General features: G+C 41.1%; 1 protein-coding gene across 1 annotated transcript in view; it reads left to right on the top strand.

Moving 5' to 3' along the window:
* ntn2 (netrin 2) overlaps window positions 1–12868 on the top strand; it is a 41296-nt gene extending 28428 nt beyond the window's left edge. The window contains exons 4-6 of the mRNA XM_005748521.1: window positions 2130–2183; window positions 7233–7307; window positions 7403–12868. Of these exons, the coding sequence (XP_005748578.1) occupies window positions 2130–2183; window positions 7233–7307; window positions 7403–7788 (515 nt within the window). The 3' untranslated portion in view covers window positions 7789–12868. The remainder of the gene's footprint in view (window positions 1–2129; window positions 2184–7232; window positions 7308–7402) is intronic.
* The last annotated feature ends 2569 nt before the right edge of the window (window positions 12869–15437 follow it).

Here is a 15437-nt window from a genome sequence, read left to right as displayed (position 1 = left end):
TGTGTGTGTGTGTGTGTGTGTGTGTGTGTGTGTGTGTGTGCGCGCCTGCCGTATTTGGATATATTTGTGTGGACCAAAAATTGGAATGCTACACTACTTGTGGGGACAACAGTCAGTTATGGGGACAAAATGCCTGTCCCCACAAGTTTGAAGGCATTTTAAGTTTAGGCTAAGGGTTATGGTTAAGGCATTAATTTTTGAATGGTTAGGGTAAGCGGCTAGGGAAAGCCTTTTGTCAATTAGATGTCCTCACTAGGATATGAAAGTGTGGGTGTGTGTGTGTGTGTTGACTTGCATAGCCACTGAAACTGCAATGACATTTCATGGAGAAGAGCCCAAAACGTGAGCCAAACGAGCGCCCCAGCATAAAGTTGGGTTAAATTGAAACGCGATCCATGCTAAAGGAACAAAGAGGCATACTGTTGTTAACGCTTGTGCTGTTATTCTACTTTCTCTTAACTATGTACCATATGTGTTTGTGTGTGTGTGTGTGCTCTAGTAGCTGTGTTTAGGTTTTTGATTTCCTGTAACAAGCGAATGTGAGTCCACGCAAGTTACGAATTTTGCCCGTGGGCCCAGCACGTGTCTGTGCCACATTGCAAACAATCAAAAGATAGCCTCCACCAAATCAAGTCATGCCGCGCCGCCCAGTGCCGTGTCCAGCTCTGCCACACTGCCACACGGTGCCATGTTGTTCCTCTTGCATGCAGCTCCGAAGCAGATGGCGGATAGGCAAGAAGGAGAAGACGACCGTGGTCATGGATGGCAGACTATACTCGTTTAAGTGCCATTAGGTGAACTGTCTATCGAGAACAAGAGGAATAGTGGGTGTGGGCATGCTTAAGCTATGCACATTATGACAACCCTGTCTGCCATTATAGCCTGATGTCAGCATATTACCCCTGGAGGATACTGTATCCCAAGACAGAAGACAAATCCATTAAGAAGCCAATTAGTATGATGGCAGCAACCCACATCTGAATGATCCTTTCATCATCTGTCTATCTTCACAAGATGTGGCCATCGGGGCAAAGGGTCTCAAAGTGGCTTCTAGCAGCTGTGCCTGCCTTCACAAAGCTCCGTGCCCTTGTTTGTTTTTGTTGGCAGGGTGTCCATAATTTTAGAGAGACAACTGCTGCTTTTGCCTCAAAACAGCTTTCCAAGAAACCCCCCTCTACCTCCTGCCAACACACTCTCACACACTCGGTCCAACCCCTGAACCTCCAAATCCAATCAAAAGCAGATCCTCTGGGTGGATGCTAAGCCGGCGTTCCAGTAATTCTGTTTACGGTAAAAGGAGAGGGGCCTGTTGTTAGCATTAGCATTTGTATTGGAAAGATGCATACGATTAAAGGAGAAGTCCTGGAGGAATTCTACAAGGCACTTTTTTTTTTTTTTTTTTTTTTGTAGCCAGCGGGCACAACAAGGGAGGGCTGTATCTGTCTCAAGATGATCCCACCAAAATTGCCCCTTTGCCATCCGTCCATCTGTCTATACATGCTTGCATGGAGATTGCACAGCAGTGTTAACCCCACATCTGTTAGAGGAGGATGAAACGAATCTAGTGTAGCCACCTTGCCATTGTGTGCCTACTTTCAATGCGCTGACTCCTCCAAACTGGTTTATGGTGTGATTCTTGTGAAGCATCAACTAAAATTGGACTTTGATTATTTCTTCCAGTTAGTCTGAAGATCTCCTTAAAAAAAGACACTGAAACCACTGCATTAGTCTATGGCATGTATGGTTTATTTGAACCGGTCTTCCCTCTCACCACCAATAAGTATTCCTGTCAGTCTCTTAGCGTTTATCTAGCACGTCTGTCTGGAAAGCCCTGTGTATTTTCATAAGTTTGACATATAGTACACCACAAACCTACTGTGTGGCAACCCTGATTCTTCTTCTTTTTTTCCCCAGTGACCTCAAATAGCACTTTTTACTTCTTCTCAGTACTATTTCCCATCCCACCCCCATATTTGGGATCACATTTAATGAATTTGGACACACTTTGTTTCTTTGACCACACGTGCTCTCATTGTAGGCCGGCAGCCAGATCATTTCAGACATACTTGAAAGGTGTGGACTTAGAATTAATCGTTGAAATAACTTTGTGTTTCTTGTGCGTGTTTCAGAAATCCCTGTGGTCAACCCCACAGCTGTCGTGAGCAGCACAGAGGAACCAGCAGGTTAGTATATACTCCTTGCACCTTGAGCACCCCTACTTTATGAGAGGAACAAAAACATAAAATACGTGTCCAGAAATATTAAATATTAAGGCGTGGAATAAATATTAATAGAGGGCGGGTTTGCTCATTTGAAGTTCTCAGGGAAATGATTGCACTGGGGATGGAAAAATTTTACATTGTCTTAAAAACCTGTGTCCTTGGCATAGTTTCCCCAACCGCTAGCCTCAAGTTAGTGGAGACACGCTGTGCTCAGACTTTAAGTGCAGCTTTAAGCCAAGGGCAGCAGATAGGCTGCTGAGGTGATTAGTTACAGTTTAGTTGGGAGATATAGTGGAAGGGGAACGTTGCGAGGCATGAAAAGAGTGTTGGCAAGTAACTGGGGGAAATTTGTTCAGTCACTCCCTCTAACACTCTAGGCTTCGGTCAATTACCCTGTCCGCATTTTTCATTCTACAACTGTTTGATTTAAATGGTGGTGTTGATTTGGAAACGTTGATTCATTAGTGGATTTATATCATATATTATCACTGAAGCGGCAGACTGTGCACCCCTCCCAAATTTGCTATTACTGCCATTCTTTTTAAAGCAATAATGGTTTTCTTGTTTTTATGTCCTTTCTCTTCTAAAAAATAATACGTATTTTCAGAACCCTCACAATAAATTTTCAAATTTTAACTTTCGACTTAACTTTCGAGGTTGCATGCTATAAATTTTGAGGACTCGATTCATAGAGTTCAAGATGTTTATAATGGCTCTTTCCGAGGTCCACATAAAAGGGCAAAATTGGTTGTACACTCCAAATAAAAACCTCCAGATATGTCTAATAGTGTGAAATGAAAAACATTCTTCTGGTGGAGAATTCGTGACGTTTCTAAGGTAAATGTTGTAAACTAGCTAAGCTAAGCTTACCGGTTACTGGTTAGCTTAGCAAAAATCCTGGACAAAAAATGGGGGAAAGAAATGGTTTATTACAACAGATTAATCGTGGTAGGTTAATTATTGAGATTTAGAGCAGATAATTGCATAAAATAAATCCAATTGGGATCAAACTTTACCTAAATGATTTCAATTAGGTGAGGTGAATTCTAGCCAAAGATCTTTCATCTCATTTTTTTTTTACCATGACTATGTTTACAAGTGAGTGTAGTTAAAGTAAACATAAAATCAGGTCTTAAAATTATGTAAATACAACCTCAGAAGAAAAACACATGATTATACTGTGCTATTATTTTTTTAAAAATACTAACGCAAAACGCAGAATTGTGTGTGAAAGTACACCCTCAGTGTGAGCATCTCTATAAAAGCTGAAGTTCGGACAGTTTGCAGGTCTGGAGTATTCAATTGTGTATTAGCACAACATTAAAGAAGAAATGCATCAGAAATCATCTCAGAGAAGCAACTGATGCTGCTCACCAATCTGCGAAGTTGGAACTAGTAATTTGAAATCCATCATTGTAGAGTGAGAAAGATTATTCCACTGGTGAAAAACATTCAAAATTGTTCACAGGAGTGGATGTCCCAGCAAATTCCCCCCAAAGTCAAGACCGTACAATGTTCAGAGAAACTTCAAAACAGAAAGCCTACACCTCAGACTGCACGTGCCTCAGCATGGTCAATGTTAAGTTCATGATAATACGATTAGAAAAAGACTGGACAAGTATGGATTGTTTGGAAGTGTCTCCAGGAGGAAACTTCTTCTCTTTCGAACATGGCAGCACAACTCAAGTTTGTAAAATTGCATCTGGAAAAAATTCCTTTGGAAACATTGGAACTGACAGAGGGTGTACTTTCTTTTTACTGTGACTGTAAGTCCTGAATTTAATTTTCCTTAGACTCGCAGCTTCTTCACTCATTTACAACTTGTTCTGTATAACCTTTTACCGCCATCGCTTGGGTCTTTTTAACCCAAAGAAGCAGAGTCCAGCCCTTTCTTGTTTACTACTTTCCTGGGAAAATGTTACAGGGTCTAAGAACACAAGAGTCATTGATTGTCAATTCACCTCAGCTTCTACCAAACACACCAGCGCATTTCCCCCATCTTTCTCCTTCCTAAACTACCACAGAAAGAGCTTCACCATCAGAAACCTAAGGCCCCCAAAATCTTTTTGTGTAAGGGGCGTTGGATGCAATTTGTCCTTGTCATGGCACAGTGAAAGGGGCTCAAGGGAAAGAGGGCATCGAGAGTCTTGGAGCCAATTGTGCATGTTTTCAGCAGGCTGGCCTTCTGGGTCATTGGGCAATTCACCGAGAGCTTTTCCAGGTGATCACCCAGCAGTAAGTAGTGCTTCATGGGAAAGAGCATACTGTCGCCCCAGCCAGAGTTTCAAGAGCAGGTTAGCCACTGTATACAAAAACAGAGACCTACATACACAAAACAGCTGTGATCTAATGAAATCCATGCTCATCTCATGCACATGCACGCCTGTCACAGCTGCATGCATACTTACATGAATACCACATACTCTGTACTAATGAGAAAGCCCTTAAGTAGACGGTGATATTCTGCAACATTTATTTAAAGTAAAACGTACACACATGCACTACACACCTTTGCACTCATCCACACCTTCACTCATTGCAGCGTATTGAAAGTCATCTTCTTTCTCCTTTTGTGTTTCCCTTTCTTTCCTCTCTCTGGCTAATAAAATCTCCAGCACTCTGATATACAGCCAACCTTTCTGGACGTTTTAATGAGCTCCTCGGTCCCCCGTTTCTTCCTCCTCCTCAGTTCTTCCACAAAAAAAAAAAAAGAACAATACAACACCCTTTCACTCATACAACATTCCCAAAAGGGTCATTTTTCTCTTTTTTTTTGTTTTTAAACTTGGACATTTCATGTCCAGCGATTTTTATTTGGTTTTCTTTGGAAAGCAAAAACGGCTAAATGGTTATTCCTCTTGAAGGGAACGAGAGATACCAGTCCACTTACCAGCGTGTGGTTTGTTGGTGGTCAACTTTTCACGTCCTTTCATTAGAAGTGACTAAAACTCTGTTTCTTTTGCAATTTCAGTTCACCATTTTCATTTTTTCAAAACTTATTTTGTATCCTTCTCATAGATTTTTATTTTTATGCTGTGGATCCAAAATTCAATGAGTCACAGAATCCAGCAGCCTGTGTCAACCACAGATGAGTCTTACTAACAAACAACAGCATTTTTCTTTCTGCAGCTCCAGTGGCAGAAATTGAGTTAAAAGCACAGTGAATGCTTTAAAGTTTAAAAGGGATTCTTATCATTGTTTTAGCGCACTTCATCTGTTTAAGCCTATTTAATCATGCTTATCTTCTCAGTTTCCCTTTCCTTTTGCTCTTTGTTCTTGCAAAACATGTTTTCCGATCTCCGAGAATACCGACATGGCAAAACAAATATTTCAGGACTACAAGAAAATAAACCACGCGATGTAATTACATGCATATGCTTTCAAATCTTTGAAGGGCTCTATAACACAACTGATTGATAGATATATATATATATAGATATATATATAGATATATAGATATATATAGATATATATAGATATATATAGATATATATAGATATAGATATAGATATAGATATAGATATAGATAGAGAGATAGAGAGATAGAGATAGATATATAGAGAGATAGAGATAGATAGAGATATAGATATATAGAGATATAGATATATAGAGATAGATATAGATAGAGAGAGATAGAGATATATATATATAGAGATATATAGATATAAAATATAAGTGTTTTTTATTGTTTTTATAAATAAAAAAATAATATAGAGGAAAAAAAAAATTTCTTTTCTTTTTTTTTAAAATTTGATTCAGGTTGCAGGTAAGCTGTGAGTCATATAATAGAAGGAAAGGTGGCTGCTCAGGTTCCAAATGCTGAAATCAAGCGCCAAAGTGTTTCCAGCACCACATGCCTGCTCTTTGGCCAAAATCTGCATGAGGGAAAAGCTGGATTGAAAAAGATGCTGGAGGACACAGAACAACTAAACCAAACCGTGACTGGCCTTAAAGTCGGTCAGAAAAAGATCAGAGAATGGTCATCCAGCCTAGAAATCAATTTTGACTGTCATATTCATAAATGTAAAAACCACATCATTTGCAACCCCACCTACTAATGGTCAGCAGAGGTCATTGGTCCAGTGTGTGGTCTTAGTTGTCACTCTGGCAGCCAAGGCCTATCCACATTCATCCAACCATGACCTGCTTCCACCACGCTCTGCCTTTTCTCAAGGCCCCGGAGAACATGTCAAACTGAACACTTTTACTCCTCTGGTATGTTTCACTTGCCTCCCAGCACTGGCTGTTGCAGGGATTTGGATGTGTGATTTGTCAGAAGCTGTTTTTTAGCACCCAAAAACCACACCAAGCCCAACTATTATTTAGCGCTGCTCCAGTTTTCCTTTCAGCCTTTGGCAACATCAGTCAGTTTGTAAAGGCAAGTATAAGTTTACTCAGTTATTATAGAAAAAAAAACACATGTATTTAAAAAGTAGATCATGCTTTGATGTGTATTTTTTGTATTTATAGAAAAATGTGAAATATATTAATGGGACGGGGAGTCAAAGTTGGCCTTTCTATATAGAAATCAGCACATATCACAATGTTATGTTTATATTTGCTTGATCACTGCGTTTTATATTTTAAAGTGATGTGACACTAATTATGCATTACAACGTGTTAGTAAGACTGAGCAAATATGAAAGATTCATGTGCTCCTTTGGTACCTTTTTCACCAATACTGTGACTGTGCCTAGCCTATAAATGCTTAAACACATTTCCACCACAAAAAAGAAGACTGATGACTTGTGTCAAAAATCTGTCCCAAAGGGACAAGTGACTGGCATTTGGAGTCTGCAGATTCTGTTGACCATGATATTCTTCCCAAGGAAATCACACCGACTTCTGTTAGTAACACTATGCAACATTTGGTTCCCAAATCTGTCAAAATGAAGGATGGTTTTCAGTGCACCAAGAGAGAACTGGCCCCAGCCACATGTTGGTGGAAAACAAGCACTGGAGTCACTGCCTGCATTTCAGGTGTGAACTTGGTTGTCCTTATTTTTGCAGATTGTGAGTCCTACTGTAAACCAGTGAAAGGCAACTTGAAGATCAACATGAAGAAATACTGCAAGAAGGATTATGGTAAGAGAGCAGAATTCCTTTCCATACCATTAATTAAAAAGCGTAAAGAGTTTTGAGTGTTCACCTGAGTGTGTTTCTTGCAAATGTGTTCCCAGCTGTCCAAGTGAACGTGCTGGACATGGAGACGGTGGGTGACTGGGCCAAGTTCTCCGTTAGCGTGGTGGCTGTGTACAAGAGCCGGGGCGAACCCTTGAAGAGAGGTGACAACATCTTGTGGGTACACATGAAGGACCTTGCCTGCAAGTGTCCCAAAATCCAGATGAGCAAACGATTTTTGGTGATGGGTGGCGCTGAAGGTGGAACGGGCCCAGGAGCAGGTCCAGGAGTCGGGCCCGGAGGTGGAGCCAGCAGTCCAGGGGCGGAGCGCATAGGCTTGGTGGCCGATAAGAACAGCCTGGTGATCCAGTGGAGAGACGTTTGGACGAGACGTCTGAGGAAGTTCCAGCGCAAGGAGAAGAAGGGGAAGTGCAGCAAAGCATGATTGGGAAAAGCAGCGTCCATCCCTACCTCTCCCTCCACAGCACTCAATCACAAATCCTGACTCTTGACTTCTCTTATCCCCGGCCACTCGAGTCCTTTCTTCTCCTCCATTGTGGGAACGCTGCACATTACAAAGACTGCATGTACCCTGCCTGTTTTAAGGACCACGTTTTGTGTATATTGTATAATTATTTTCATTTTTATTTTTTCAAATTTTTTTCATTGTAAGGCCACTTGTCTATTTGTCCGATTGGTTTGCCTTAAAAAGGGACCATTAAAAAGGGTGTGAAGTGTAGACAAAAGCAGGCGCCATTTCCCCCCCTCGACGACGGCAACTGAACTGTCCAACCCCCTGCTAAAAAATACAACCCCCTGACCTCCACCTGTCAAAACTGCCTGTCTTCTGCCATTTTAAGGTATTTCCATGCAAGACTACCAATGCTCACCCCTCACTGTTCTCTGAGGATTTTATTATAGAGTGTTTATCACTTCACAGACTGATATCAGCAACAAGACAAGCTACAGATCTCCAGCTTGGCCACCTCACACTGATGATCTTCAGAATTTTCCTGTCAAAACAGGCCTAATTTCTCAAGGTCTTTGCAGTATCTTCTTTGGACTATAGGACTTCTATGTCCTACGAGGAACCAAGGGCTCCCTTTGCAGGGACATTTTCCACAGCAAACCTCAGTCACACCACCACTGCTGCTGCCGCCACCACCACACAGCCCTCACAGAATAAACTGCTCACGTAGGCTCTTATACGGTCAAGTGCCCGATGTCACTGCTCATACTAGAGTTTGTATATCTTGTGTGGCTACTTTGCTATCTCAGCCATCCACATCCTTATTTGAGATGTATCCCTTTGTTGCATTGGGCACGAGTGAGTCACATCGCAGGCCTCTTCCCCACTGTTCCCTCTTATGAGTGGTTTATAAAGTCACCATCATGACTCATGGCCTGTCACTTTGTGGAAGATGAAGCGGCGCAGACCGAATTTCAGAACAAAACCAACTTTTCCATTGAGACTTTTGCGCTTCGTGGATATTCTCTTTGCTGGGTACAGCTCTTCCAGACGTTGCTGTGTGGCCAGCGTCACTTATGTCTTTAAAAATGGCCGAACATTTCATTGCGTTGACCGATGAAGACTGGCAGGCTTTTGTTTGCCACAACAAGAGATTGAAACAAGAGTTCCTTTTTCATGCAGTAAAAACACAAAAACAAGTTGGATAAAGAAAAGACGTAGCTGTGTTGTTGGGTTTTTTCGTTTTTGTTTTTCATTCCTTGCTTAGTATTTCGACAAAATGAATGAGCCTGGAACATTTTTAGTGCTCACTGATTGTATTATGACATGAGAGGATCATATTTCAGTCCTCATGTGCTTTGTTAAGTTTGCATGTTTGTGGGGTTTTTTCTTTTTTTCTTTTGCTGGTCCATCAAATCCTTACAGGGAGCAGAGAGAGGTAAACTAATATGAGCATGAAGATCCAAAGGAAAACTTCCCAGGTCATCTTCCACCACTTGCCCACCCCAAATGCATAACCCTGTCATGCCTTGCCAAATAAGAGTAGTCAGTTTTTAAATTCAATTAAGAGACTATGAAAGTCAGGACCAACGAATTAACCGCAGAGAGACCCATCTGGTTGCTCTCAAGCTTTTTATCTGCCTTTTGCAGTTATTTCATTTTGTAAACGACTTTACAATTTATTTAAATAGAGTACAATATAAACACACAGTTTAGTTGAGGGGCACATCAAGCTCACATAGCATTGAGTGTTCCTACAGGCATCTCATGCTAGCTTGTGGTTACGCTCCTTTGGCTTTGGCGGCATGTTTGGTTTGTCATTCCTCCAAAAGTGTCTCTCCTCTGCTCTCGTCTGTGTGTCAGCCACAAACTCCCTCCCCCCACCCCCCGAATTCTCCTTTTAACCCATTTTGCATGTTGTGTATTTAGTGTTTTAGATAAGTGAAAGCACAGAAAGAGGCTTCCAGACTCCTCTGTGGTGTATAGTACTGCACTGTAGTTCTTGTTTTCTGAGAATGTAAATCAATCTGCAAAGAAAAGACACACAGGTAAATGGTCTGATTGTGTTTATGAAGTGATATTAGAACTGAGGACGTCTAATGGCATGATATTTGATGCTGTTATGAACTCTGAACATGACTAGATGTTGTTCAAAAGATTGTGGCTCTTCATGCTTTTCTCTCTCATCAAGACATTTTTTGTTTTTGTTTTTTATAATACAATGCAAAAACAAGTTGTAACCAAAATGAATTATAAGCCACCACGACTTCTGATGTGTGACAAAAAAAAAAGGTTTTCTATGGCACTATGCTGAGGGCACAAATCTCACTGATGGAATTTCTCAAAAATGCAGAAGCAGTCCTTTATTTATGTGTCGGCTGTCCTCTGTGACCTGTCAGACAGGTGGTGTTACAGTAGCACCCGTGTCCGCATCTTGGTATGTAAGTCTGGCATTACAATGAATTGTCAAAATATTTGCCTCAGCTCCTTGAGCACCCAACACCCTTGTGAAGGAATTCCACAAAATTCTTTCTCTTCTAGTTTTCACGTGATATGTCACACTATAGGAACGCTTCCAAAAGAGGCTTTTTCCGATGCCTGTTGATCATTTTTGCCAGTTCAGTTTACCCAAAATGCTGGATAGTTCTTAAACTATACACATGTATAACTATCCTGCCTGCAAATCTTTAGAGTGTGGCACTGCATGGGAACACATTTAGCCTAAGGGCCCCGTTGTACCAGCCAAGCAGATAAAAGTGTACAATCATGTCAGGTTTTACTGCTCACATGGTCACAGATCAGACGGACATGTTGTAAGATGACTTGGTGGAGAAAAAAGTATAGATGGAGGTGATTTCCCTTATATCAGTGCCGATGCAGAGGTTTTTTTTTTTCAGAGTAGCGACACCTATTGTTCCGAGGAGTACTGTAGCAGCTTCCTGCACCATAAATGTTTAGGACTATGATGATGACGTTGCCTGTGGCGAACAAACAGACCAGCGTGAAAGGTATACTGAGGCATCCTGTCATGCAGCTACTGCGGACAGATCACACCAATCCACCACAGCGACTGATCTTGTCAATAGCAATAGGAAATAAGTTTCACTATAATGATGTTAAACAAAATGTTACTGGTGTGTCACTTCTGCCATAAAACATCTGAAGCCAGCAGCTGATGGATCACCATGTGTTAGCTAGCTAGTTTTAGCTAAAGCGCCCTTGCCTTTGTGTTAATAGTTGAGAGCTTTTTTTTTACCTTCAAATCTAAAAGAGCAAATCAAATCAAGATTAAGCATGTTTGTGCTTTTGCACTGCAGTGTAAAGTGAAGGAATCTCCACTAAATGCACTATATGGACAAAAGTAGTTTACCTCACACCTACAAGAGCTGCTCAGGTACCAAAATCCATGTCGTGAAGCTCCTGGCACACAGCAAACAAGGTTTGCAAATCTGCAGTTACTGAGTCACAGGTGCACCTTAGCGGTTGCTCTGTAACCTCACATGGCCTTCCACTTTGTCACTATTTCTAAACACACCCATGTTTGCGATAATACCACCGATAGCTTATCGTAGAATATCTGGAAGAGGGGAAAAAATTACAAATGTGATGGATTTCAATGAGCTCTTTAGAACTGATCTTTCACAAATGCTTGTAAACGCAGACTGCGTTGCTAGGTGCTTCATTTTATACACCTGTGGCAATGGGTTTGAAAACACTTGAATTCATAAAAAGGTGTGGTCCAAATTTTTTTATCCATGTAGAGTTCAAGTAAAACATCACCAGAATGGAGCGGGATTACATCTTTGTGTGAATCCTTTAAAAGGGTGATCTAAACATTCATGGATTGTAAAAGATGAAATATTTACACGGTTCTCCTGCAGTTCTGTGGAGGGTCTGGTATGTAAGCTGGAAAAAAAAATACAGTTTTCCCTGCAGGCCTCTGCACAGGTCACATGATCGAAAACTACGAACCAGCTTTTCCTTTTCTTAAGTGCCCACCCTGAACATCGAAATCAAAATAGGTTAAAATTGGCCAGATTTTGTTTGAGTGGGGGGTTAGGGGGTGGAAGTGTAGCGCTTGTGAAAGCTATTTTGTGAGCCTCATAGAGAGAGCCATCCTGTTGTTTTATATTACCAAGCCCAGCAGCTTGGCAGTGGAACTGAGACCATAACTGCTTCACTTTGCTTCCTCCCCCCTGTGTATTTTTTTCCACAGCGTTTATAGCATTCACAGGTGTGTGAGTTTGTGTGTTTAATTAACCTTCCCGAGCAAACAAGTGACACACACAACTTGCAGAGAGGTGAGAGGAAACTTATTTGAAGTTTAGCGTTTTTGGGTGGGGGTAGGGTTCTGAAACGGTCCATGATGAAGAATTATATCACACAAATTTTCTTGGTCAACTTCCCATTGTTTGTTTTTTGACTATTTTTTTTTTTCTTTGTGCACATGCGTCATTTTCATCCACACATTTGGCTTGTCCTGATGCATTTTTTTTTTTTTTAATATTGTAAATATGTACTGAACTGCCTCTGCCGTTTATGTTGTCTTTTGTAAAGCATCACTTAGCCTGGGATGACTCACATTTATGGATGTACAAACCAGATGATTATGGATGTTATATGGATGTAGAAACCAGGAACATATGCTTTCGTGATCACGACCAGAAGACGTGGTTCAGATATTACACAGAATGTATTCCTTTCGGTTTTATGTTGTTTCCAGACAACAACCACCCAATTGTAAATGACTTTGAGGTGAATGGAGTAAAAACGTGACTGACTGGACCCTCTGCTTTTCCTATAGAGGTACAGATGGAAACTGACACACAAAGCCCACCATGTCCTGTTACATTAATGTCCTGGGAATAATGGTTCACTCACACAAAAATTGTCCACCTACCTTTTTGGGGGGAACAAAGGGATCCTGCCCTCAGTCTAGCACTGCTTTTCACTTCTGTTATATCGAAGTCTTCCTTGTACATTTTCCTCTGAGGCAATGAACCACTGACTTTTTAATCTAAATGGTAAAAAATAAATTATTAGGTAATGAACTGTGCGTTGTGTTGATCATCTGTCTCTTTAATAGCGGCTATTAGCCTTAGCTGCAGAAATTATATAAAATTGATCATGTGTGTTTTCTCCATTGCTCAAACACAGTTGGCACTGCTCTGGTATGTTTCCACTCACGGGGGCTAGATGGGGGTTTGAAGAAGAGAATATTGGGTAGAGCGGCTCCCCTCCTCTATGAACGCTGCAAGAGCTAAAGCTCTGTAAATAAACAATGAGGCGCACACACACAGTATATACACACAATTTAATGTGTTCCTCACCTTGGAGGAAACCCAACTCCAGAGAAAGGCTCAAAGCAGGAATCTCCTTACTCTCTTTCTCTTTTTTTTTCACCTACAGTGTCCTCTCTTCCTCATCTCCCCACCCACTAACCAAACAGGCCAGCTCCATCCATTCTCCTGAAGGTAAATTACAGGAAAGCAGTCATTTATCATCACTCTCCCCAGGCATGGCCACTGAGGCTCTGAGAATAGAGGTTTCACAGACTGGACACACACACACTGAAACATATCTTGAATCTCTGAATCAAGCATCTCTCTCCTGGACATCCTGGCCTTCTATCAAGTTGCTGTTTATATTGAGTTCAGTTAACTATACACCAAAGCAAAACCGTCTACAACCAGAACAAAACTGAAAATCCTTTGTCCTGTAGGACATTCAGTCATTAAAGATGATCAGCATTTACATGAGCAAAATATTGCCTCAGTTCTTCGCTTCTTCTTATGAATAACAAAATAAAGATGTTAAGATGTTGTTTTACAAGGCACCAAGCTTTCTCCTTTTTTTAAATCTCTGTGACAACCAATAACCGAGTCCCAGACCCCAAACCCACTTTGGTGTCACCCTTTATTTTGTAAAGTTCATTTGAAGCCTCAGCTTTAGCTTTTTGGCTACCATTAACTATTAACATATTGGGATGGGAGGGTGGAGTCCTAAGCTATCAATAAGTCCCAGTTACCTTGATTAGCAAGGTTTATCCATAGACTATACTAGTGAATCACAAAGATAGGGGAATTCTGTCACATACAGTTTCCTTTTTCTTTCTTCAGTTAGAAACAACATTGAAAATTTGACATTTGAGTCTTCATAACAACATTTTACAAACTGCTGGTTGCTACATCGATTTTTAGCGATTAATCTTTGAGTGGTCGAAACTTTTAAGGCCTCAGTCACACAGGCATAGAGACCAGCTGGTGCGAATAATGTGTGTTCCTTTACTGGTTGTTGAGAATCGCTGGGTGAACATCAGTCGAAAAGAGGGTGCAGCAAAGGTCCTTGTTTTTGCTTTGGTCACTAGCAGATTGCTGCAATTGCCTGTAGTTTCCATTGAAGATGACAACATGATAACACTTGGAAATTACTAGTTAAGTGGCTAAAAGCTGTGATTCACAGAGGCAGCCAACATGTTTCAAAGGGTGGAAGTTTGACTTTGAAGGCAAACATTCTCCGTTAATGTTTTGTGTTGCGCTTTTAACAGTTTCACTACAGCTCGGAGAGCAACGGTTGATTGTTTTTTTGACAAGTCAGTGTATTGCAATCTAGGGGAACCATGAAAATCTGTTAGCAAGCAAAGAAAATGCTGGTATGTTTTTGGTGCAACGTGGCATACCTCTTTGTAACCAATTTCAGATTGCGACTGCCAGCAGTCTCCATCTCACTGATCAGCCTGCGTGGCCGGGGATTTGGCAACTGATTTCACAGCAACTGCCACCAACCTCAAGCAACCGCTTGGCGACCAGCTGGGAAATGCACATATTTCCCTTACCACTGGTGGTTGCCAAACCTCATTGAAAGGTTTAGGGTTTTCAAGGTTTACCCATAAAGATGATCATGGCGATGTTGGTTTATAAAGTCCTGTTATGAAGACTCGAATCTAATCAGAAATCGCCACTTGGACGAAAGATTATGGGGTGCTAATTTATTAGCTATTGCTTGGTTAGCAAGGTGTATCCAGTGTAAGTGTGTCACACATGGGATAACTGCTACCACAAATATGGGACTAGGTTCAGCTGACTGGTCAGAATTAGATGATAATGGCAGCCCTCATTCAGAATGGCCAAACTCCTAATAATTTATAAGCTTCTAATACAATTCAAACAAGTCAGTTAATCACAAAATCCTTCCCAGTACAGCTTCTTTTATTGTAGAGACCAAAACCACTTCTTTTTCTTGTGGGGACTGATTTTTGGAGTCAGCTTCAAGTACCCACTTGAGCAACTCCACTTTTTGGTGTTGACTTTAGTTTTCAGGCCTGCAAGTGGCACTTGATCCAAAAAGCCCCTTAACAAGCTTCTTCTACACTATGTTTTCTAAAGTAATGCAGCCCACCTACTGTTTGTCTCTATAAAGGTTTATCAAAAACATCTACATTACTTTCCCTCATCACCTGCACTGCTCTCACGCTGCATTCATCTCTGTCAGCTAATTTTGTTTCCTTCACCTTGATGAATGCATCAGTAATGGAAAACCTTGATCTAAAGAGCTAAGGGGCTCCCTCATAGGGTTCATTGCGAATTACTGCTATAATGAAAGTTACATCAATTATAGCCAGTGTA

The sequence above is a fragment of the Pundamilia nyererei genome, unplaced genomic scaffold (genome assembly GCF_000239375.1).
Source record: "Pundamilia nyererei isolate P.nyererei 1_Seehausen unplaced genomic scaffold, PunNye1.0 scaffold00223, whole genome shotgun sequence".
Taxonomy (NCBI): domain Eukaryota; kingdom Metazoa; phylum Chordata; class Actinopteri; order Cichliformes; family Cichlidae; genus Pundamilia; species Pundamilia nyererei.
This window is presented reverse-complemented; position numbering and strand designations above follow the sequence as displayed.